We start from the raw sequence: 25412 nt of genomic DNA, 5'->3' as shown, positions 1-25412 counted from the left end.
TCCTGAACAGCCTCTATGTGCCACTCTCTGCACTGGGCCTAGGATGGGGGGAACGAACAAAGCAGATGCGGGGGGCTGCCTTCTGAAGCTTCCATTCCACCAGCAAGCATGGGGGAGGGAGGTCAAGTGAACGTGTGTGGTACATGTGGAATACGTGGCTATGACTGGACAGGGGAAGGGCTGCAGGACAGAGTGACCATGCTCCATGCAGTTGGCTCCCAGCATCCCCTCCTGGGCTGGTGGGCGCTGGTGCATGTCAGTACCATTGCTGATGAAGGTCTGGGTCCTGTGGAAATGGTGTGGTCTGCAAATGAGGTGCACCTGTCTTTTCTTAAATCGAGGACACTTTCAGGTGGATTTGGTTTCTCTCTGACTCGGCTGGTTCAGTCAGCCTGACGGGCACCTACTGTGTGCCTCAGGCCCCATGCTGGGCAAAGCCCTGCCTCCAGCTCCCAGCCTCACTAGGAGGATGCCCAGTGGACATGCCCAGTGGAACACAGGACATGCCCAGTGGAACAGCCGCCAGGGCAGGTGAACCCTGGAGAGGGGTGAGCTGGGACGGGGACCCTGGGAAGCCACAGGAAGGAGTGCATGGGAGTGACCCTGGAAGCCCAGAGATGGAGATGGGGAGAGGAAGGGCTGGCAGGGGCCCTGCCTGAGCAAAAGGTCAGAGACAGGCAATGCTCAGCTTCCAAGGAGGAAAGCAGAAGGAGCTGGAGGGCAAGGCGGCCCTGGTACCTGGCAGATGCTCCATTGGTGCCTGTGGAATGGACCCGAAAGGATCTTAGCCCTGGGAGCAGGCAGGGGGGAGCATTACGTATTCTTTCCATTTTCAAAATTGGAAGAAGGGATTTATATACATGGTAAAGAATAAAACAGTACTTCTCACTCCCACCTCATCCATCTGTCCGGAGTCAGCCACTGTCCCCGAGACCATTTGTGACCATTCAGAAGTGGGTCTTTACAGGAGTCCTAATTCCCAGAACAGTAATCTGCAGATATTACCCCCCATGTGCTGTGCCCGGCTCGGGCTGAGCCCGCACCTGCGGCAGGTCCTTCACTCGGCATCAGTCTCTGGAGGGAGGTAGAGTAAAGACCTGTTCTCAATGCTCAGCCTCAGGTGATTACTCAAAAAGCCGTTTGAAAGAGATCATAAGCATGATTTGTTCATGCTTTAAACACTATTTTAAACTAAATCATACAGATGTCACTTGCTTGGCCATCACTTTGAGGCAGAATCCAAGGACATTTCTTTGAGGAAGGATCTACCAACTTAAGTTATTTTTGCTCTGAACAAAGGCTGGATGCGTCTCCTACAAGTTCCACTGTCAGTTTCTTTGGAGAGGAGTGAGTATTTAAAGACACTTGGAAGCAATCTGAGTGCAGAATCCTTCCAGAGTTGTAAGGCCCCGCCTCCCCAGATCTCACTCCTCTCTCCCACGCAAACCGCACAGCAGTATTTTTAGCAACTTGCCTCTACCGACTCCAAAGCTCAGTTTTCGTAGAAGTTACATTTTCATTTTACATCCGTATGAGATCACTCAATCAACGTGCATTAAAAGCTTAATTAAATTACCTAATTACAGAAACAAGTACATCTGGTGCAATTAGGTTTGGGAACAAAAGCAACCAGTTCCTGATCCATGCACAGCTCAGCTGGTGTGGCCAGGCAGGTCTGAAATCCGTAGGGAGGCCACGAAGTCAGGACGGGACCCCCAGCATGACTGGGGCCACTGTCCACAGGAAGGATTTCTGCTTCAAGAAGCCTCAGCCTGTCTCTAAGGCCTTTCCACTGATCAGATCAGGTCTACCCAGTTCAGCCAGGACACTCTCCATGCCTTAAAGTCAGCTGATGATGGCCCTTGATCACATCTACCAGACACTGTCACAGCAGCACCTAGATGAGTGTTTGGTTGAGTAACTGGGGACTGTGACTCCACCTCCCCACACCCTTCAGGTTGACACATCAAATTGACCCTCACAGATTCAAGGTTGGCAAGAAGCTCATGAGCAGATCTAAGAGTGGACTCAGTCTCTCACTCACAGCCTCTCTCCGCAGGTGATTTGTAGAGAAGCCACTTTTGAAGCAAAGGGCAAGTTCAAAGCTTAGACTCTTGATAATGTGGTTTTGCAGTTTCTATACTCACGTTTATTCCCTTTTATCTTCCCCAGAGTCTGGCCGGGAGAGCCTTCCCCATAAGGGCTAATGGAGCAGCACCCGGTTCCTTTCTGTAATGGCACTGAATTCCACCGCGGGGTTGAACACAGCTCCTTTAGGCCCTAATGGGCATTGAGGCTCTGCCCTGTGGTTGGCTATCATGAACATCCTCATACATGTGTCTGTAAGAGGCCCATGTGGAAGGATGTTCACACACGTCAGAAATCTTGGAACTAGACCTGGCAGGTTAGAGAATATATGCATCTGTCATTTTTGACCTGAGCACTGATCACCAGGGAATGCCCCTGATTGACAGCCCCACCAGTGGTGGGGAGGGGCTCTGTCTACACTCCTGTCACCATTGTGGATTTTCCAGCTTTCTGCCCTCTGCTGATCTGGAGGTGGCACAGTGACGTGCTGTTTGGCACAACCACACACTCCATGTGGTTGTTATTTTCATGGAGGTCTGTGAATAACGATGAGCTTTGGACTTGCCCCACAACTGAAGCCCAGTTTCACCAGTAAGGGTGAGCTGTGTCCCACAAGCCCAGAACCATGCACCCTGCAGTGGGATCCCTGCATCGCCAGTGACTTCTCTGCTTATTTTGCTGTGCCAGCTTGAGAGGCTGTGCAGGGGCTGGGGATTCAGTAGTGACCAGGTAGACAAAGTCTCTGCCCTTGGAGGGGTCCTGAGTCCCTAACTGGCCAGCTTGGTGGCTTGTCCTGGGTTAGCACACATACTGCCTTTTGCACTCTGGTGGCAGCTGCGCAAGCGTCAGACTGTGGTATGTCTTTCACAGGCTTGGAGGGTGGCTTGCCCGAGGTTGCCTTGTTGCTGTCAAAACCAGCCTTTGGGCTAAAGTTTCTCAATGTAAACCTGGCCTTGCCTTGATGTCCCATTCATGTATCCACTCATTCATTCATTCATTCATTCACTCATTCACTCATTCATTCACTCATTCCTCCAGTCACTCGTTTATTCATTCATTCACTAATTCATTCATTCATTCACTAATTCATTCATTCATTCAGTCACTCCATTCATTCATTCAGTCACTGGTTCATTGATCACTTATCATGGGCCAGGCTTGGTTCCAGAGCCCAGAGTACACAGCATTGGGTACTACTGATGCAGTTCTTACCATTAAGGTGCTCAAAACATAAATAATCAATTCTGGCCATGAAGGCCACAAAATACACAAATGCACTGGGGAGCAACCTGTGCAGAAAGAAGCCAGTTACTTCAGCTGGAGGAGTCGGGGTTGGCTTTCCAGAAGAAGAGGTTTAAGCTGAATCATGGGGAGATCTGGGTAACAACTTCCTCAGCAGAGGCACTGGGTGGGAATCAGCTTGGCATGTGCCGTGGTCTGAATGTTTGTGTCCTCCCCAAATTAATGTGTCACCCCCAGTATGATGGTGGTTGTAGATGGGGCCTTTGGGAGGTGAATAGGTCACGAGCGTGCAGTGCTCTTGAGCGGGATCTGCGCCCTCATAAAAGGGAACCCTGAGGGCTGCATTGCTCCCTCCATTGTGTGAGGACACAGGGAAAAGATACTGTCTCTGGGAAAGTGGGTCCTCCCCAGAGGCTGAATCTGCTGGCACCTTGACCTTGGACTTCCCAGATTCCAGAACTGGGAGAAATGGATTTTTGTTGTTAATAAGATACTGAGTTTAGGGGACTGTGTTGTAGCAGCCCCGCTGGGCAAGGGCAGCTCAGCAGGTCAGCACGACCAAAGGAGGACAAGGTATGGGGAGGAGGGAGAGGAGTGGGGTGGGGGAGGGGAGGGGAGGGGTGTTCCGCGGCTTCGAGGAGGCTGGAGCTCTGCTCTTCAGCAGGTTGTCTCCCTCCAGGAATTCCCTGCCATGGGCTGGGGCCTCTGGGTCCTGGTGGATGAACACACATCTTCGCTGAGTGTCCCTGGCCCGGGCCAATGTGGGGCCAGTGTCTTGGTTCTTCCTGGCTGACTCAACCTGGACTTGGCTTACCCTTGGCTGGGACCCGAGGAGGTCAGGCAGGGTGGTGGGGCCCAGTGGGACGTGGGGCACATTCCTTCCAGTGCAACCCCCTGCCCCAGCCTTACACCTGGCATTACACTGCACACATTGTCCTCACCCTGCCTCTCACATCTGCTCTGTCTGAACACACCCTCCTGACCCTGCCTCTCTGACACCTGCGCTCTCTCTCCACACACCCTCCTGGCCCTGCCTTTCACACCTGCGCTCTCTTCACACACCCTCCTGGCCTTGCCTCTCACACCTGCGCTCTCTCCACACACCCTCCTGGCCCTGCCTCTCATACCTGCTCTCTCTGCACACACCCTGCTGGCCCTGCCTCTCACACCTGCTCTCTCTAGACACACTGTCCTCACTCTGCCTCTCACACCCGCTCTCCCACACCCGCTCTCCCACACACTCCGTCCTTGCCCTGTCTCTTATGCCTGCTCTGCACACACCGTCCTGGCCCTGCCTCTTATGCCTGCTGTCTCTCTGCTTCCCTCTGCTTCCCTCTCTCATGTCCTTCCCTGCAGGCTGCCTCTCTCCCTCCTCTTTGCACATGTTCTTGGCCTTTCTTCCTCACTCCGCTTTCCTCCTTTCAAAGATAGCACTGGCAGGGCTGGGTGTCACTGTGAATGACGTTCTCTGCGTTACCTTGACTGTGAGAACAGAAGGTGCCTCTCTACGGGTAGATGCGAGTTTGGTCCTGAACGTCAAGGGCCTGGTTTTCCTCCACAGGATTCAAATTCCTCCCTCTCCCCGCTCCCCTCCCTTCTCTCCTTCCCTCCCTCCCATAGTTCTCAGGCACCAGGTGATTCCTCTGCACCTCTGAGAGTCCCCAAATGGAAGGTGACTTGGATATCCCTTGGTGTCCATGTTGCTGTCTTTAGCACCTGGAAGAGGAGGTGGAAGGGGCATGTCCATGGTGGAGCTGGGGAAGCCTCTGGGGCAGCCAGGGAACCATTCAGAGAGACTGGTACTGGTGACCAGCTGGCCTTCATGGGCGGGGGTGGAAGTGAACTTTGTGCCTCACCTGAGGCCTTGGAACACGGGGCTCCAGGCGGCTGATTGGCGGCGAGACCCCTCCCCAGCACCAAGGAGGCTGTTCCTGGTGCAGAGGGTGAAGGACTCATCTGTAGCCCAGGGGCGCTAACTCATCCCTGGGCGGGGCAGTCTAGAGTCCCTTTTTGGCTTAGGGTGGGTCACAGAGCCAGGGTGACAAAACAGAAATAGCAACAGTGATGGAGACAGTGCAGTGTGCAGCTTGCAGAGCCCAGGGCACGCCGGCCTGGCTAGCCCCCTCACATATGGCTCTCTCCTTTCAGTCTCACCAGGTGAGACCATGGAGGTGCAGAGAGGGGACTGGCTGCACCCAGGAGGTGGAGGACAAGAGACACTGGAGAGTTTGGGAGGCCAACTCCACATACCTGGATTTCTTTCCTGCGCTGCCCTGGGAGGGAGCCCAGGCTCCAGGGGACATATTTCTCCTGCAGGGTGGGGTTGGGAGGACAGAGTAGGCAGGAGCCTTTGGCCTGAAGGCATGCCACTGTGGGCATTAAGAGGCATGGGACACCTTCCTGACATCAGAAGCCCCCTCAGGACACAGGAGGCAGGCCAGCCGTTCTCTGTGGCCTTTTAGAAACTCAGGGCAGCTTTGTGGATTGTCACAGCAACTGGGGCTCCTGCTGTATTTTCAGGATGGTCCCAAGAGGCAGCGTTCTGCAGCCATGGGGCACTTCCTTAGCAATGAAGACTGGCCCCCCATTCCACTTGACTTCTGAATGTCCCTGGGACACTCGTGAGAGTCCGAAGCCCATTTATGATGACCTGAGCCTCAGCCTAAGTGCACTGTGGACACACACAGGAGGTATTTTGGTGGAGTTGTATTACAGGTGACGTCTCCTGGAATGCAAATGCCAGAAGCCTCTCCCATAGATGGGGGAGGGAACTTTGTTTTGTCCAGAACTTCACCAAGAAGCATTCCTCCGCCAGTGTCTCTCAGGGCATGGAGTGACCAGTGTGGCAGCTGTGAGTCTGTCTGCATTTGTGGCTGGCACTGTGATGGTGATTTTTCTGTAGGGGCAGCATTGGCAGCGTGCGTTGTGTTACCTAATCCAGCCATGCCTGGTACTTACCTATTGGAATATGCGTTATTTGATTAAAACTTAATTTCCTTTATCCTCTTTTATATTGCCGATAGGGTATTATGTTGTTTTTTGGTTATGCGTATGAGGGATTTGGAGGAAAAGGGACAAGACAGAACAATTGTTATAATGGGGGGGGGGGGTACAGTGGGGCTGGGGACCCCTGTGTGAGGAGAAGGACATCTTTGCCGGACAGGGACAGTGTGAACAGCCACCTATCAGTAAACACAGCTCGGCGTGGGGCCATCACCGGGCACAGAGTTTTGGGAGGGGTGGGAGTAGGAAGGACTGCTGGATGGGTCAATGTGGACTGAAAGGCTTTGCTGAAGGCCTTGGAGGTTGTCCTGAGGATGGTGGGAACCCAGGCTTGAGCTCATCGTGGGAGTGGGAGTTAGAGTTATGCTGCTGTGGGCAGGGAGGTGGACACTGTGGAAGTCTCCATCATCCAGGGCTGAGGCTTGTGGCCTGGATCAGGGAAGTGGCCTTGGGGACGGAGAGAGGCAGACGGATGGACAGACGGATGGATGGATGCAAGCAGAACTCAGCAGACTTGGAGCTCCCTGGGGTGCTGGACATGGGGAGTAAGAGGAGCCAGATCACCCAGGGGTCTGGTGAGTGCCTGGGTGGTGGCTGGAGCCAGCCTCTGAGCCCAGGATGCTGGGCACTGAGCAGGTGTGAGGAGGTGGGGACCTCTGAGCCCAGCATGCTAGGCACTGAGCAGGTGTGAGGAGGTGGGGAACAGGGTGTGAAAAGGTTGGCTTTGGACTCAAAGTGCCTGGGGTCACATCCTCCCTGGCATCCTAGAAGTCAGGACTGCTGGGTGCTGGAATGGGGCTTGCCCTGGGCTTGTGGACCAGCAGCCACCACCTCCCAGCTGAGCCCTCAGTGGGCAGAGCATCCCTGCTTGCTGTTTCCTAGTGTGGAGACACTCCATCCCCTCTGCCTGGACACCCATCTCAGGTCTTTCTCTGAGCTGTTTCTTTCATCATCCAGGCCTCATCTTATGGCCTGGAGAGTCCTCTTCTCTTCCTGAACTTCTCTCCAGACACACCCACGTTGCTCTGATGCTCTGAGACATACGATCAACGTGCCTGTCATCCATGCACCCTGATGGTGAGCACCTGGGGGCAAGGAGAGGAGATATCTGCCCCATTCACCATCAGATGTCTGACGATGCATCGATGCATCATGTGAATGGTGTGTGGAGACACTGCCTCGCTGGGGAATCCCATCTCCAGGCGGGGGCTGCCAGCTTTTCTCAGTGACTCAAGGCGGCTGTGGGGCAGGATTGGCATTCCCAGAAAGGAGCCTCCCAAAATAGCGCAGGCGTCCCTGTGGGTGTAGTGCTGTCTGTTCTCTCTAGGAAGGCATTCTGCCTCATATGGAAGGAATTGCTTCTCAATTTCTGCTCCACATTGAGGTGACTTTAGATGTTGATTCAAACCTCTTCTGTGACATCTGTGCTGGGGTGAGATCAAGATTTGGAGGATGTGTATTTAGGGGGCAGTCTGGCTGGCTGGGGCTTCCTCAGGGAGGCAAAGCTTGGGGAGCTGGAATTACACTTCTCCTGACCCTGTGTGCTTCCACTTCCTGAAATTACTTGCAGCCCCTGCTGCTATGCTCATGGTGCAGGAAGGCAGTCAGCTGAGCAGTGTGTGCAGAGGACGATTCAGAAACTGGTGCAAGCTTGGCACTGAGACAGCATCTGATGGGGGAAGAGGGAGCATCTGATGAAAGAGGCTATGACAGACACAGGAGCATGGGCATGTCTGATGGAAGAGGGTATGAGTGTCTGATGGAAGAGGGTGAGTGATGGACAGTGTGAGTAGATGATAAAAGACGGTGTGAGTGTTTGATGGAGGGTGTGTCTGATGGAGATGGTGTGAACGTCTGACTGGAGAGGGCGTCAGTGATAAAGAGGCTGTGAGTGTCTGATGGAGGAATGTGTGAGCATCTGATGGAGGAAGATGTGAGCATCAGATGGAGGTGTGAATGAGTAGATGATGGAAGAGGGTGTGAGCATCTGTCTGATGGAGGAGGCTGTGAGTGTCTGAAGGAGGAGTGTTTCCTGGGGATCCAGGCCTGCAAGGAGGCTCTGGGCAGGATGGAGCCTGCAGTTCTGCTGGCTGAAGTTGGAAGAGACCTGGGCTCAGCACGCCAGGTGAATAATATCAGTGCTATAGTAGTAATGATAATTCCACCTATTTGCATGCCAACCTCCTCCTGTATTTAGTGTTCTCGACTCTCCCAGCATCCCTGTGGGTTTGGTTGGCAGGTGTTCACCTGGGGAATCAGAGGCTCAAGTAAGGGAGGGCGTGACCCCATCACCCAGCTGGCAGGGGTCAGAGCGGGAACTGGAATCCTAGCTCTGTGCCAGTGCTGGGGCCCCAGTGCTGACTGTGGAATAGACGGTTGACAGCCTCCACAGACCTGGAAATGTGGGTGGCACAGCTGCATCATGACTCCTGGAGCCTCTCCATGTGTTCTAACTGTCTAGACTGTTGACAGTCTCATCGGCTCCACCTCTAGGCCCCTACATCCCCATCGTTTGTCCCCTGCTCTGTCTCCTCTAGTACTCACAGCACAGGGTCAGGTGTGTCATAGGTGACTGCCACAGATCTGTCTTGTGAGAGGCACACGGAACCAGAAAGTGCCTGTGGGGTCACCTGTTTGGCTGGTGCCCCCTTGGCCCCCAGGGCCCCCATAAATGACTCACATCCACACTTGAACATACAGACATCGTTTTCCAGGGTGTGGCGCACTTGATACCTTTAACTCCTGTCTGCATTCCAGGGCCTGCTCAGCCTCTGCCTGGTTTCCCAGCCCAGCCTGGTCCTTCCAGACTCCCTGTCATCGCCACCTCTTGTGTGTGCACAAGCAGGGACCAGGTGGGGAGACCAGCAGATGCTGCTGTCTCTGGAGTTTCTTTTCTTAGTGTCACTCCCACACCCACGCGACGCTTTAATTAACTGCCACACTCAGGGTTTCTCAGTGGGGAGAGTCAGAAATAGACTGTGGCTTCCCCAGCTCCAGGCAGCACCAGGACATCACCCCATTTCTGAATCAGGAGTCTCGAGTGGCTGCAGAGCGTGGGGAGGGTTGGGGAATCCCACAGGGGTTCTGCACTCCCACCTGCCCTGCCCCACCCCTCCACAAGGCCTTCTGCAGCTGCCAAAGCGCAGCTGTGCTCGGGCCACGTCTCTTGTGGCTCCTCGGAGAGCACCTTGATCCTGAAGCTCAAAGCCCAGGAAGCCCTGGCGGCATCCCTGCCCCAGGCAGGTCCAAGCAGGCTATGTAGTGAGGGGGAGGAACCGGCGCCCGTTCCTTTGCTCCTTGACACAGGCTGCTCCCCTTGCCTGCACCGGCTCTAGGGGTCTGCTGTAGCAGAGCTTCATGACGCGTTCAACCTGACTGCCCTTTTCCTGGCCATGGTTCTGCCCAGAAAATATCCTGGGCCACCCTGGCCTGAGTGGTGACTGTGTGTCGGGTAGGGGTCAGCATGCTGCAGGGCAGGGGTGGTGACCTGTGATGCATGCCTCTGCCTGAACCCGACTCTCTGTGCCAGGAGAATGCTTCCTGGGCCTCATCCCAGCTGTGTCCCTGCTGGCTGGTTCCTGCCAGCTGGTGTTGCTGGGGTTCCTCCCTGCCTCGGTCCTCCTAGCATCTGGAACTTGCTGTGGGTTCTAATTCCAGCCGTCGTAGCTGCTGATCACATTCCTCTCTCTCTGAGCCTCAAGGGTCTCGCCTGTAATGTTGGCAAAGTAATTGTCTGTCCTTGGCATCAGGCTCGTCGCCATTTTTCCTTCTGGAAGCCCCAACTCTGCATGAAGAGTTAGCATAGCTTCAGGTAGCAGACAGACAAAAGGGTATCTTTTATACATACTTAGGGTAACAAGTATTGATTTGGAGTGTGGGGTGTTTTTGCCGTATGGCCAACTTCTTCCTCAAGTCTTGAACATTTCAGGGGCCCCTCACAGGCCTGCAGCACACTTTGTCCTTGGTATCTGGTGGGGGTCTGGGCAGTCCGTATCTCTTTGCTAGTGGGTTCGTCTCTGTCTTTGTTGGACAGAAATCTGGAAGAATCTCCAGAGAGTTTCCAAATGCAAATCTAGTCCTGGCACACTCCTACCCCGTCTCACCCAGGTCTGCTTTAAATCCTTCAGTGCTGCTCTGGGGTTCCAGGAGTGAATCCAGACTCCTTCTCCAGGGATGCCAGGCTGTGTGCATCCTGCCCCTGCTCAGACTCGGTGCACACACACCTCCATGCAATCTAAACGACCCCACCTCAGGACCTTTGCACATGTCCTCTCCTCACCTAGCGATCCCCAATCATCCTCTGGATCCCAACTAAAGTATCACCTTCTGGGAAGACATTCATGTCCAGGTTAGAGCCTCGTCTGAACAGTGGCCTGGCCTTGTTGGGTTGGCAGCACCACCCTAAGACCCTGCTCAGCACCCTCACCTGGCAGTCAGGGGTCTTCTTGCTCACCTCAATCCCCGCTGCTGGTGAGAACCACAGGGAGGGTCTTGGGGCCCACAGTGCTGTCTGGGGCTCTGCATCCACCCTTCCAGCTGTGGGGTCCTGGCACTCTGTGGGTAGAGGCGGGTTGGTGACAAGCCAGTGGGGTTACCCTTTTGCTCTGTTGACAACCCTGTGCCTCCGGGGCTGTGTCCGTCCAGAGGACTGCATATTCTAGACCATTCAGGGGTGCCCTGGTGGCATTCAGTGAGAAGCTTGGCAGCTAGATGAAGCCCTACAGTAAGCGACTGGACCACCAGACTGCCTCTGCGCCTTGGGACCAATTGCGCAGTTTTTGCTGGTTTGATGTCCACGCTTTCCTGAGATGTATCAATTGGATGAAATGCCTTTCTGGAAACATGGTCCACGACCAGCTGGCAAGTCACAGGTTGGGTTTTCTTGAGAAATTACTACATCCCAAGCATGCATTGTCACAAACGTTTTTGTGCATTATCTCATTTAATTCTCATTGAGAGGGTCTGGTACTAATTTTCATTTTAGATGAGAAAGATAAGGTTCCAACAAAGAGGGGGGAAAAGCCTTGTTTGGGGGCCATGCCAGTGGACACCAGCCTCCAGGGACATTCAGGGTACTTCTCAGATTTGAGGAAATGCATAGCCTCACTCCTCAGGTGTCCCTATGGGTGTTCCTCGCTGGGCAGCTGGCTCAAGAATTGTCTTGAGCCACACATAAAATACAAATGGCTGGGGCTAGCATCGCGGACAGTGCAAGAGTTTATCAAGGCAGTTGTAGGTAAAGAAAGGCAAATTTATTAAAGTATGAAGATCCGTTGCAAGGCTGCAACGGGCAGCACAGCAGAGAAGGGGCTGCCTGCAAAGAGGCAGGGGCTGGAAGGAAGTTTTATAGGGTTGTGCCAGAGGGCCTTATGTGCAGATAAGGTCGCGCTGCTGAGGCCTCGAGTGCAACAAGATATTCGGAAATAGGATGTCATGCCAGTGGGTTGTCTGTGATTAGCCGGCTCTCAGAACAATTATTCTCCCCCAACTAGGACCCCTTCCTCATTGTTGCTTACTTACTAGGACTCCCCGTTTTACTTCCCAGAATCCCATTCCTACACACAGCCTCTCCCTCTTAGCCAGAGGAGCTGCATAAAGGAAGTACCTTTTAATGGGTAAAAGACATGGTGCATCCACTCTTGCTGGGCTTCAGGGATTTTTCATTTCTATTGCTCTAAAAGTGCCTGTGTGCCTTCGCCCTGCATCCCATCTCCTTCATGCTTCCGAGCCCTTCTGTGGGCAGCGTTGGGGCCAGGGATCTGGCTGGTTCCTGCTTTTCCTATGGTGGCCTGCCCCATCTTTATCCAGACAAAGTGGCTGTCAGGTTCTCTTGCCATTCCCTGTTTACAGAGACTCAGATACGTTAAGAAGAGAGCTAACGCTGGGTGCCCAGCTCTAAGGAGAGACCCCAGACAACTCCAATTTCCTGATGATTTCTCTTCCTTAACCTAATTCCTTCTTCAAGACCCTTGCAGACACTGCTGTACCAAGTGGATTCTGTATAACTCTCTCAGAAGCTTCCTCTTCCATGAAGCCTGTCTTGATTACCCCACCCCCGCCCCGCCCCCGTCCTCACTCCCTCAATGGTTAAGCCCCGTGTGTGAACAGTTACGAGACACTGTGGAGAGAGCTGTGGTCTTCCCACAATGGCTGCTTCTCTTCATTTGGGTCTCAGCAAAATGTATCTCTGCCAGATTCTGAATGTATCTGCCCCTGCCCAACCACTCACCCACCATATCCCCCATTTCCTCCACGGCGTTGACCACTCTCTGAGATGATTTTGTTCATTTGTCTGCCTTTACCTCTAGACCAGGGGTGTCCAATCTTTCAGCTTCCCTGGGCCACATATAAAATACACTAATGATAGGTGATGAGCTAAAAATAATTGCAAAAAACCCTCATATTGTATGTTTTCAGAAAGTTTATGCATTTGTATTGGGCCTCCTTCAAAGCTGTCCTGAGCTGCATGCAGCCTGCAGGCCACGGGTTAGACAAGCCTGCTGTAGACTATGAGCTTCCCAAGGGCAGGGGAGTCTTTCCAGATTCAGCACTGTGCTCTGGGGGCTTGGAACAGTGCCTGGCACTAGCAAATATTTCAGAGTCATTTCCTGAGTGCTTGAATGAATGGCCTTTGGGGTGTTTTGACCAGACTGCAGAAGCAACACTTAGTGAGCGAGGCTTTGCACGCATTGTTTGGGACTGGGGAGGATTCCAGCCAGGAACTGTCAGAGGGGAGGTTCAAGTCTCACCGAACATCGAGATACGATGTGGAAGCAACCACCCACAGAGCCAGAAGACAAAGCCCCCAGGGGAGCAGAACCACAGAGGGTTGTGTTCTAGTGGGGAGGGAGGAGTGGCTGAGTCCTGCAACGTCCTAGGCTTTCTGCTGGGACAAGGATTATAAATAGGAGATAAATAATTTTTAAATGGAGGCAACATCCTCGCTGGGGCAAAATATTATGGCCCTAAATTCTGGGCATTCAAACACTGGGCCCTGTTGTCTCCCTGCTGTGGTTAGAGGATCTGGAAGTGGGAAGGTTTCTGGCTCTGGCCCAAGGACAATATTATTGTAGTCACAAAAATAATCAGAGCTTGGCATTAATTTTGGATAATGATGCCTCCTTCTCCTGACAAGCCCTTTGTTTTTTGGTGGTGACTGTTGGCTGCATCCTCCAACTTCTTCAATGAGAGACCACTTGAAAAAGAAATAATAATTTGTCTTCCTATTGCACACCCCGTCTGGGCTGATGGTGGGAGGGGAATGCGTGTGGGTGGGCTCAGCTCTGTTAGCTGTGCTGGCTGGAAGAGATTCCCAGTTTTTATTCAGTGCTCGAGCTGAGCTTTATGCTTGCTGACAAGAGGCGGGAGGCCCCTTAGACGTCTTTAGACACTCCCCCTGTGCGGAGCTGGGCACAGGCGGCTCTACTCAGCCGTTCAGCAGGCAGAAAGCCGGAAGGAGAGATCTGTGCTCCCACGGCTGGTGTCTCCTCTGCTGACAACAGAGGCAGTGCTGGGAAGCATGGATCTCCCAGCATCTCTGGATCCAGAAGCCTGAAAACAGGTGGTGCTACCTACCCCTCCCTAAGCCAATGGGCAGGAAAAAGAATTTCCTGAACAGATCTCCTCGATGCTTAAATACACTGCTCTGGTGAACAGTCCAGACCAGGCAAGATTTGGGCGACAGATCAGAAAAATGAAGACCTGCACTTGCGGAGTTGGAACAAGGACTACCCTAGTATTAGCTCTGTGACGGGGCAGCTTTCACTCTCACTTGGAAGTCTGACTTGATTTTGCCAGCAAGAGGCAACAACCAAAGGTTCACTTTCTCTCCTCCCCATTTTGGGAGGCGATCTATAGGGGTGTGCCAGCCACCTCTCATCCTTGCAGACCCCAGGTGGAATTTGCAGGCAGCCACTATGGTGCAAAATGTAATTCTAGTGTTTTTCCGCAGACGGCTGAGCCAAAGACCTGCCGTGGAAGAGCTGGAGAGAAGAAATATCTTGAAACGTGAGTAGCTGGTGATTCCTCTAGAGGTTTTCCTTCACGTGTGGTGAGGCTGTTGCACAAATTCTGAGTTCCCGTAACCCAGCCCTTCTCTGCAAGCGAATGCTGTATGCTCCCAGTAAACCTGAGCTGCTGAGGAATTCTGAAAGCAAGCCCCAAAGGAAAGCTGATATATCTAGAAACATTCTTTTTTTTAAAAATTTAAAACAACTCCTCCTCTTAGCATAAAGATGTTTTTATTTTCAGGGTTAGTTCCATATGTCTAAGCACAGTAGGTTTTAAGCAGGTCTTCCTGGCAGTTTGGGTCGGGGTTCTTCTTGGCTACAGAAATCACAAAGCATGAACTGCATCATACATCTCACTAGAGAAGGACACGCCCCTTGCCTGTTATACTTGGGAGGAATAAAGCAGTCAGCTCAGGGAAAGTGAAGCCATGGGAAGCTGAAAGCTTCCCATGTGGCTGAGGACTTTGAGGTTCCAGGACCCTCGGTCGCTCCCAGCCTTGCGCCCCCTTGCATTTCCCGTTAGGTGGACAATTAGAGCATCTGCTAAGCACAAGTGTTCATGAGTAACCTCCATGCTCTAGGGCACTATATTCCATTAAATATTCCATAAAGTCAGTGACTTAGGGGTGGCCAAACCTCTTGAAAAAGTGTTTCTCAAATAGTTCTTTAGTCATTTTCAGTTTTTAAAACATTTTCTACAGAAAGTGTCTTCTAATGGCTTGGATTTTTAAAGGACTTTCTTTTTCTCTTTATGTGAGGAATACTGCAGACTTTCTCTGAGTTTCTTTTCTTATTTGTGAGCATCTTTTTACAAAGTTTTATAATGGTACCAAGCTGACTTTCTGTCAGAAAATACCGCAGAGCCCCTTGTTGGTCTGGGTACTGAACTTGAATTGATGCCTCAATGCCTTCATTAACTGCCTAAAACAATCCCCTCCTTTATAGATTGTTGAAAATAATCCTCAGATAAAGACTTCTTCCTTTGACTTTTTAAACTTAAGATATAGTGACTGCGGTTCTGTGTTAACTATACCATCTCCGAGGATTTAAAGAAAAGCTTTTCATTGATAACATGCTTAATTAAGTAGGCAGAAAAGTCAAGCTGTTTCAGTTGCCAAATATTTGAAGTTTTAAAAATTAAGTCACTTATTTGTAAAGCTTGTAAGTTGCAGATGCTACTAAAAGTAGCAGTCCAGACTTGAACCAGGCAAGTTCAAGACACAGAAAGCACCACATTCCAAGTAGCCTTGGAACAGGAAGAGTACTGCAGCCCAGACTTTTAACCCAGGAACCATGTCTTCTTTCAGTAGCAGCCTCTTCCTTCCTAGGTCTTCCCACCAGCAAGTGCTTCTAATTGTGTTATTCTTTGGAAATAAATATCAGAGCCTTAGAAATAGAGCTGTCTTTGGTGACAGGGAGCTAACAAGTGCATAACTGAAACTGACTGCACTGACCTTCAGTGCACAGAAGGGAAGATGGGTTTCCTCTGCGGTGGCCATGGCAATCCCGCCATAAACAAGTGGATGTAGGTTTGTCCTTAGCTTGGAAGCCCTCTCTGGTGTCCTCAGTGGGAGGACCTGAGAATTTTACTGCTAGGTTTGTGGTGGGTGTTTGGTTTTTCTTTTGTTCTGTGGAGATGAGAATAGGGTAACTATATATAGCCTAGTATGAAACATCATACTCATAGGCTCTTGATACACAGGACTTCAAGCACTTATACTATATTGCATTTTCTTCTTGTAATCAATCCTTAGAGTATTACTTTTGTGTTTGCTTCAAGGGGGAACTCATGACTAATTGCAATTATATCTGAGGAGCACTCAAAATCTGCCCATGTAACACTATAACCTGGATAGAAAAGCAGAGGAGCAGTGGCCCCTTTCTATGATGATGGTAATTCTTTATCAGGCCCAATCTGTGCCATGGACTGTATTCAGTACTTGGTATATATTCCCTCATTTAATCACTGCAACATATTTGTGAGGTTTGCACTTTTTAACAAATGAATATTGGAAAAAGGATAGCACTAGAGTTCAACCCCAGGTCTGCCTAACTCCACTGCCCGTTTTCTTAACTACTGCATCAGAAGCAGTAATACGTTTTGGACATGCATGGAAGACTCATGTATAACTGTCCAAGCTGCTGGAGCTATTTCCAGAAAATATGGGTGTAGCAGTCCTGATTATGGGTCCCTTGCTTTGTATAATGCACAGGATTTTCTGGGTCTGGAAATAAGAGATCCACAAACATATTACTAAGGGTAGCTGAGAAGGGGAGGTCTGTGGGCTTAGACTAACAGGGAGGACTTCTTGGAGGAAGTATCCAACAGAGCGCCTGGCATGAAGAAGCACTCTGACAGGAACTTTCAAAGATCAATTCTCCGAAGACCCTGCTGGTGACCTTCGTAGTTAATGATGACATTTTTCAAGATAAAAAAAAAAAAAAAAAAAAAAAAAACAAAGATCTGACTTGTTTCAATCTTTTCACATGGGAGTTGCCCATGGCCTATTTTAAAGAAATCTGAAAAATTTTGTCATGTAAATCCCTCATGGCTGGCCTTATCTGGACACTTTCACAATGTTTCTCTAATTGTATCAGCTTTCTGATGATACCTTAAAAGTATGGTTTCTTCTGGTTTCTTACTTGTATAAAGAATTAAGCACAAACAGGATTTAATTACTTTTTCTAAAACACCCTAGTCCAAGATGACTCACTTAAAAAAATTACTGGAAAGCACAATATATTAAACTCTCATATAACCAATCCCACAAAGGCATAAATATTTGAAATGCATCTTTTAAATAAAGGCAGATAATGTGAAATTGTGTTAATTGCAAGTGGCAGGATTTCCCTTACCGAAACCTAGCGGTGTTTCTAGGAATGCTGATTGTTGAAATCTCTTTCCTAGGAATGGAGCTATGTTCAGGTCAGGGACCTAAGGCTTTATTTAGCAACGCAGAACACCAGAAATAGGACAGCCATTATCTTGTATCCCAGGGGGAGGCTTACATTTTATACTATATCTCAGCACTTTGGTCTATTTTTAGCTTCCAAGTATAGGTGAGAACACAGCTTGAATGTTAATAGTCACAACTTACCAAGCAAAGCTAATTTTGCTGAGGGACTTGGGCTCCTTTACAAGGTACTGTCATATAACAGTGTTCACGCTTCAGCAATGGAGAGTCAGCTAGGTTCATAGATATCTTAAGATTTGAAATATAGTCTGAACATATAAATTTCAGGCAAGCATATGCTGCCCAGGAGCTGAAGAAGGTGTTCCATGTTTTATGTTGGTTAAAAAGTCTGTATGCTTATTAAGGAAAAAAAAAAGTAGTGGCAGTGCTATTTATATTGAAATGTACATACACATTTACTTAGTCTACTACAGGTATTTTTAATGTGGCATCTAAGTGCTAGATGTACATATAAAGATATTTGGGGAGAAAGAAAATCAGTGAGAAAGACAGACACAGAGATGTCTACTTCCTTAAACAAACAGCAGCCATATCTGTGGTTGCTTCTAATGCACAGAAGGGCTGAGGAGACCATGAGGGGATGACAGCAAAGCTTCGCTTAGTACAAGTATTTTTGTGTGATGAGACCATGATCTCCTGAACAATGACTGACAAAGTGGGAAAAAGAAACCACAAAGAGTGATGTGGAAAAAGATCTCCTTAATATCTTACCTTCAGCTCCCAGAAATACGGATATCTTAGGTACACTTTCCTGCTAAAGAGAAGAACTTTTCAAACTGTTTCTCTTTGTTATTTTTTTTCCCCTATTTTAATCTTTCACAGAAAGGAATGATCAAACAGAGCAGGAAGAAAGAAGAGAAATCAAGCAAAGATTGACAAGAAAGGTACTATAAGCATTTTATTGCCTGAATAATAAAAGGTGGTCTAGAGAACAGCTGCTTCGGTAGCAGGTGGGATGAGTAATCTAGGTATCACTCTGTGATCATGAATAATGTTTTCCTGGACAACATGGCATCAGTTAAATCAGGATATTTGCTCAACAACAATGAATTAACTCCCTCTGACATTCCCTATGGACGAAGTCCTTCCCTAGCACAGTAGCACTTGGAGAGGTGCACAACGCACATGACATTTTTTACTTATGTTCAGGTGGAAGCCAGAAGTTGACTGGCATTTTCTTAATTTACAGTGTCTGGGAAAAGCGTACCTGGGTATTAGTGTTTTAGTTACATTTTGCACTCATCACTTTTGTTCACCTCCAATATGTCTAGAAGTTCCTCAGTTGCAGAAAGCTTATCTGTGACTCAAATAGTTACCATTTACTAGGGCCAATACAGGTAGCAACTCTATACACCTTAATCTACTTTTAAAGCCCTGACCATTTCTAAATTCAAGTGTTCTGGATTCCCCTTCTTTGTTGTGCTGCTCCATAATAATTCTCTTGAAATTAACAGAATATCCTTCCTAAGCTGGACATATAATAACTTTATTAGCACTTTGAAAAAGCTTATCTAATTGTACCTGAAGCCATTGATGCCATAAACTCTAAGTTAATTCACTAACTATTCCTTGAGCTGGTGCTATGTACTACTGGGGGTGTGACTCCTTCTGATAAAATACGTTGGAGGAAGGGGGATTGTGACTTAAGGGTACAGTATATAATGTAAGCCCTTCACATTAGAGATTGATTGTATTCAGGTTATATATCACAGTTCGTCATATTTTTATTTTTTTTAGAAAGGTGCTGTTTGTTCAGAGTGCTTCAAAAAAGCTAGTTTGGCATGTGATACTTAACTATGATGATCTTTGATTTTAGCTTAATCAGAGACCCACTGTTGATGAATTAAGAGACAGAAAAATTCTGATACGATTCAGTGATTATGTGGAAGTAGCAAAAGCGCAGGACTATGACAGGAGGGCAGACAAACCCTGGACGAGACTGTCAGCAGCAGATAAGGTACATAACTGCCTGTGCTGGTGGGGGGTGTTGGATGTTATAATAAGGGCAAAATATGTCATGCCAGGGAGTTTATTCATAGACAACGGGAGTCCTCAACTATTTAAATTAAGGGTACACCTACAGTAAATATTGGTTTCTCAAAGACAATTCAGGGTCAGATTGAGAAGTGGTTCTCAGCTAGGGGACAGTTTTGCCCCGAGGGACATTTGGCAATGTCTAGAGACATTTTTGATTGTCACAACTCAGGATGTACTGGTATCTACTGGTAGAGGCCAGGGATGCTGCTAAGCATCTCACAATGCACATAACAGGTCCCACAACAAAGGATTTTCTAGTCCCAAATGTCAAGACTGTGGAAATTGAGAAACCTTGGTATAAGGGATAAGTCAAAGGTGGGCAAGGCTGCCATAAGAGATCAACTGATAAGTTTAAACAAGAAGAGCTACAGTGGGGATAAAGAGGAATTCAAGAAAGCCTCTACAGTATAGAAGAGGTTCTAGATTCTCTCCCTGGACGTCTGCAGTTTGAGGTATCTCTGAGAACCTCCTGAGGAGTCTGAACTGAACGGTTAGAGAAGGAGGAAGTGGGTCATAGAGTCTCTGCCTGACATTTGCTGAGCACAGAGAGGCTAAGTTCTTATCTGTGATCAAACACTTGACTGGCAAGATTTACTTGACTGGCGAGACTTAAGCCCACGAATGTCTATAGGGCCTTTTTGTCACCTTCTTGCTTCTATTAATTTTCAGAAGACTTAAAGCCTTTACGAAGAGAAAAATTATACATTCAGGCAAAGAAATTTGCTAATTGTTCTTCATTCTTCATATGCCGAGTATGAGCATGTACACAGATATTGCATCAACTTGGAGAAATGCGAACATGTTGGACTAACTTTCCTGGTTCTCTGATTGATGTGCTCAGAGGATCACAATGATACAAGGAGAAGTATCCTTGGTAGTCTGTAGATGTGTTTGAGTATGAGAATAATATACCCCTAAAGTTCTTAAAGACTTTCCTTGTCCCAGAGGCTGTTTGACGTTTTAGTCTCATTGGGTCCCTCAGGTGTTTATTTGAGAAAGAAGTAATGATGCTGTGGGCCTGGGGAAGCCAAAATATGAATGTATGCTGAAGTTAGAAAGGCTTATTTCTAGATTATCTCTGATTATAAAATTCCAAGTTCACTGGAAGCTGCAGTTTACTCATTATCTTGGTGTTCCTGTTTCATTAGTGCCCTAAGCATGTGCTTGGTCCGTTTAGGTATGGAGTGAGTGGGGTTGGGGGAAGGGTTATCTTCCCACTTCAGTCCAGCAAATTAATTCATGGAAGATTCACATAATACTAGTCCTGGCCAGAGCAATCGAGCAACAGAAAGAAAGGGCATCCAAAGTGGAAAAGAGGAAGTCAAGTTATCTCTCGTTACAGACAATATGATCTTATGCCTAGAGAAACCTAAAGACTCCACCAAAAAACTTAGATCTGATAAATTCACTGAAGTTGTAGGATACAAAAATGAGTAGCATTTCTATAAACTAATAATGGACTAGCTGAGAAAGAAATCAAGAAGGCAATCTTATTTAAAATAGGTGCCAAAAATACCTGGAAATGAATTTAACCAAGGAGGTGAAAGACCTGTACGAGGAAAACTACAAAACAATGATGAAAGAAATTGAAGAGGCCACACACAAATGCAAAGATATCTCATGCTCGTGGATAGAAAGGACTAATACTGCTAAAATGACCATACTGCCCAAAGCAATATACAGACTCAATGCAATCCCTATTAAAATACCAATGTCATTTTTCACAACAATAGTAAAAGCCATCCTAAAATTCATGTGAAACCCAAAAAAAACTGAATGGCTAAAGTAATCCTTAACAAAAAGAACAAAGCTGGAGGCATCACCTTAACTTCAAAATATAGTATAAGGTTATACTACCAGCACAGTTATTGGTATAAAAGACACATAGACCAATGGAAAAGAATAGAAAACCCAGAAAAAAATTCACATGTTTACAGCCAACTGATTTTTGACAAAGGTGCCAAGAACATAAACTGGGGAAAGGACACTCCTCAATAAATGGTGCTGGGAGAATTGGATATCCATATGGCAAAAGAATGAAACTGCACCCCTATTTCTTACCATATACAAAAATCAACTTGAAGAATAAAGACTTAAATGTAAGACCCAAAACTATAAAACCGCTAAAAGAAAACAAAGAACAAACAGTCCAGGACATTGGTCTAGGCAAACATTTTATGGCTAAGACTTCAAAAGCACAGACAACAAAAATAAATGAAACTATATTAAACTATAAAGCTTCTACACAACAAATCAACAGAGTAAAGAGACAACAGGGAATATAAGAAAATATTAATATCTATAAACTATTCATCCAACAAGGGACTAATATCCAGAATATACAAGGAACTCGAATAACACTAAAAAAAAATCCCATTAGAAAGTAGACAAAGGACATGAATAGACATTTCTCAAAAGATGACATACAAATTGCCAACAGGTATATGAAAAAATGCTCAACATCATTAATCAACAGGGAAATGCAAATCAAAACCACAATGAGATATCATCTTATTCCAGACAAAAACACGCTGGAAAGGATTAGGAGAAAAGTGAACTTTTATATACTGTTGATGGGGATGTAAATTAATGCAGCCATTATGGAAAACAGTATGGAGACTCCTCAAAATATTTTTAAAAAACTACTATATGATCCAGAAATGTCACTTCTAGGTATATAGCCAAAGGAAATCAAATCAGTACATTGAAGAGATAGCTGCACTCCCCTGTTTACTGCAGCATTAACAATAGCCAAGATACAAAATCATCTAAGTGTCCATCAATAATGAGTGGAAAATGTAGTGCGTGTATATATGCATATGTGAATACAGTGCACACACACAAAATGGATATTCTACCTTAAGAAAATCCAGTCCTTTTTGACAACATGTATGGAACTGGATGTTACGCTAAATGAAATAAGCCAGGCACAGAAAAACAAATATCCCATGTTCTCACTCATGTGGGATCAAAAAAGTTGATGTAATGGAGGTACACAGTAGAATGATAGACACCAAAGCTTGGGAAGGGTGGCAGGGTTTGGGGAGAGAGAGAGAGAGGTTGGTTAATGGGTAGTAACATACAGTTAGATAGGAGGAATAAGTTCTGATGTCCTATAGCAGAGTAGGCTGAATATAGTTAACAACAATGTTGTGTATATTTCAAAACAGCTAGAAGAGAGGACTTGAAATGTTCCCAACACATAGAAATGATAAATACTTGAGGTGATGGATATCCCAAATACTTGATCATCATGCAGTCTATGCATATAACATATCACATGTACCCTGTATATATGTACAAATATTATGTATCAATAAAATGTTTTACAAAGACTTCCAGAATATTAGCTACATACTGGCTTGGTAGGACTATAATAATGAGTATGGCAGTTTTAATGATGAACCAAAAATTGTTTATTTTTTCTGTGTATTACATAATCGAGTCAACAAGTATTAGGAATGGTTAATTTATAAACACGATGCTAATTTCCTGATTTTTTAATATCCTAAAATTGTCTTGTTTTTAAATTTCAGGCAGCAATTCGTAAAGAATTAAATGAGTACAAAAGTAATGAAATGGAGGTACATGCATCAAGCAAGCACTTGACAAGGTCAGATTTGTTTGTATGAATTTCATGGTACTTATATTTATTTTTGAAACACATACCGCCCCGCTGCCACAAACCATGTATCCGGCTATACAAATTCAGCATTTTTCCAGAGAACTGTATTGAACAAACAGAATGTACTTCAATTAAGAATACTGCCTGCTCCCATTATTTCCTTTAGGACTTGGTGAAAGGTGATATGTATGGTAACAATATTGGTTTATTTAAGTAGTTAATGCATATTTAACAAAAATAAGCCTCAAGGCAATGAAAGTAATTTTTCTGTGTATTTAATTCCCCTCTAATATTCAGAATTCCTCCAATTTATAGAACTCAGCTATTTACACTTACAAAATGCTGTGAAATTAGTCACTCCCCACCCTCACATTTACTTTTTCCTATCTTAAATTATTAGTCACATCTTTAACACAGCCAGTGTTCTCCTAAAGCTGAGTATTTGTTTCCTCAGCAAATATTTGAGTAAGTGCTGAGAATGCAATAGTGAATATGATAAAGGAGGCTCCCATCTTCATGGAGTTTATGTTCCATTGGGAATATATTGGCTGATTCTTCCATAATCAAGACTTTTCCCATTAAGATGAATATATTCTCTGTCTATGCTACCATATGCAAGGGATGACACTGGGCTTCTTGGTGATGACAAAGTTGGGGAAAGATTTAACTCTTTACTTATTGAACTGAATATTCTTTCAGTATTTTCCCCCACTTCTTTTCTATGGCCACGACCAGTAGTAATTATGTGAAGTCCTCAGATATCTCTGATTCTAAAGCAGATGACTGCGATGCATGCTTTGTTCTCTCTCCTTTTATCTGAAGATGCTCATGCTCAAGGCCCACATACAAAGAGAAAGGAAATCCTGCATGTAGATACTGCCTTAAACTAAAATAATCGTTTTAGTTTTCTGTTTGTTACAAAGTGGCCACTGCAATTGTTATCTGAAAGATTTACTCTGTAAGATTAATATGGCTATAGAATAGAAACTAAGTAAAGGGAATTCCATCTTAACCCATGGTTTTGGGGTGAATGTATCAAGGAGGAAGGGAAAGTTGGATGAATAGGAGAAAATTATGCAAATAGTTTGTTTTTTAAGGTTACCTCCCATGACTAACATACTTTTGGGGAGGAATAGGTCATATGAATGTTTAGGAAGGACAGTTCCAGTAAATAATGAACAATTACATTTAATGCTCATTCTGTCTTAAACAGAATGACTACATATTCTATATATCGTAATCTCAATTTTGTACGTTTTCTGATTATACATTAAAATGTTTAGTAAAGATGTTTATTGTCCTAAGTTGATAACGTTCTAAAATAATGACTCTAATACTTGAACATAAGGAAATAAAATGTGGTATAAAGATCTTAAAATTAACAATTCATATGAATTTAAGAGTCAGAACAGTATTTTTAGTTATGAGATTTTAAGTGTTTTAAAATTACTATGAACATATTACTCTATAAAAAGTCATAACTCTACTATAATTTCCAATAATTTATTAACAAATTCATTATTTCTACTGATCTAACAAAGCCCTGGCCTGTGTACTTCAAGGGCTTACCTCACTGTTTTAAAACTAAGTTCTAGGTAGTCCTAAGAATTCAGCATAAAATAGGGGCCTTAGAGTAGGGTGCCCTCTGAGACTCTACCCTATTTTAACTAGAGTAGCTCCATCCTCATGTTTTACATATGGGACTTCTGAGAAACTTGTTAATAGCAGCAAATTTAACCTTGTAGCAAATAGCAGCAAAAACTTTGTAGAAGGTTTTTGGCTATTTTAACTGCTAGAAATGTATAACCTTAAATTCTTTGTCTTTTTTATAATATCTAGATTCCACAGGCCATAAAGAGATTTTCTTCTGAGAAGAATTTGTGTTTAATTTTTTGATACCAACACTGAACATTCATCAGGGAACTTTCCTGAAGTTCAGCTCAAGACTACCTGCTGTGTTTGTGAGAAGAGCAGGATCACACACACAGGTGCAATCTTGACCACACTTACCTGCAAGAGGAGTAACCAGAGGACACACTTCCTTCCTTCTTTGGTGTCTGAGGAGTGTGAACTGTTGGGGTCAGTCAAGACCCAACATAACTCTATCAGAAGAAAACTGTTGTTTGCCTTTCAACCTTGTTTTACAGTTCTGCAGTGTAATGGAGAACGGGCAACGTGCATGTGCAGGCTCACCACTCCCAGGCCTCTGACATGAGGGACATGTGACAATGTCATTCAGTATTATGTTTAAAAGACATTTTTATCCTGATCATTATTAATTTGAAAACTCTTTAAGTTCATGTTATACAAAATGATTTACTGTATTATACTTTTCCTTTTTTATATAATGTCTAACAAAAAATACAGCTGCAACATTTTGATTCCTGTTAATTTTGTTCTTTAATTAAATGACTACTTATTGCAGGAAATTAA

General features: G+C 46.3%; 1 protein-coding gene across 3 annotated transcripts in view; it reads left to right on the top strand.

The window, feature by feature from the left end:
• The window catches only part of PHACTR3 (phosphatase and actin regulator 3), a 274427-nt gene extending 249015 nt beyond the window's left edge, over window positions 1-25412 (top strand). For all 3 annotated transcript variants that reach the window (XM_010365166.2, XM_030915879.1, XM_030915878.1), the window contains 5 exons: window positions 14285-14340; window positions 18140-18201; window positions 19134-19274; window positions 22891-22967; window positions 24819-25412. In XM_010365166.2, the coding sequence (XP_010363468.2) occupies window positions 14285-14340; window positions 18140-18201; window positions 19134-19274; window positions 22891-22967; window positions 24819-24834 (352 nt within the window). In that variant the 3' untranslated portion in view covers window positions 24835-25412. The remainder of the gene's footprint in view (window positions 1-14284; window positions 14341-18139; window positions 18202-19133; window positions 19275-22890; window positions 22968-24818) is intronic.

The sequence above is a fragment of the Rhinopithecus roxellana genome, chromosome 13 (genome assembly GCF_007565055.1).
Source record: "Rhinopithecus roxellana isolate Shanxi Qingling chromosome 13, ASM756505v1, whole genome shotgun sequence".
Classification (NCBI taxonomy): Eukaryota; Metazoa; Chordata; class Mammalia; order Primates; family Cercopithecidae; genus Rhinopithecus; species Rhinopithecus roxellana.
Note: the sequence above shows the minus strand (reverse complement) of the source record. Positions and strands in the feature narration are given on the sequence as shown.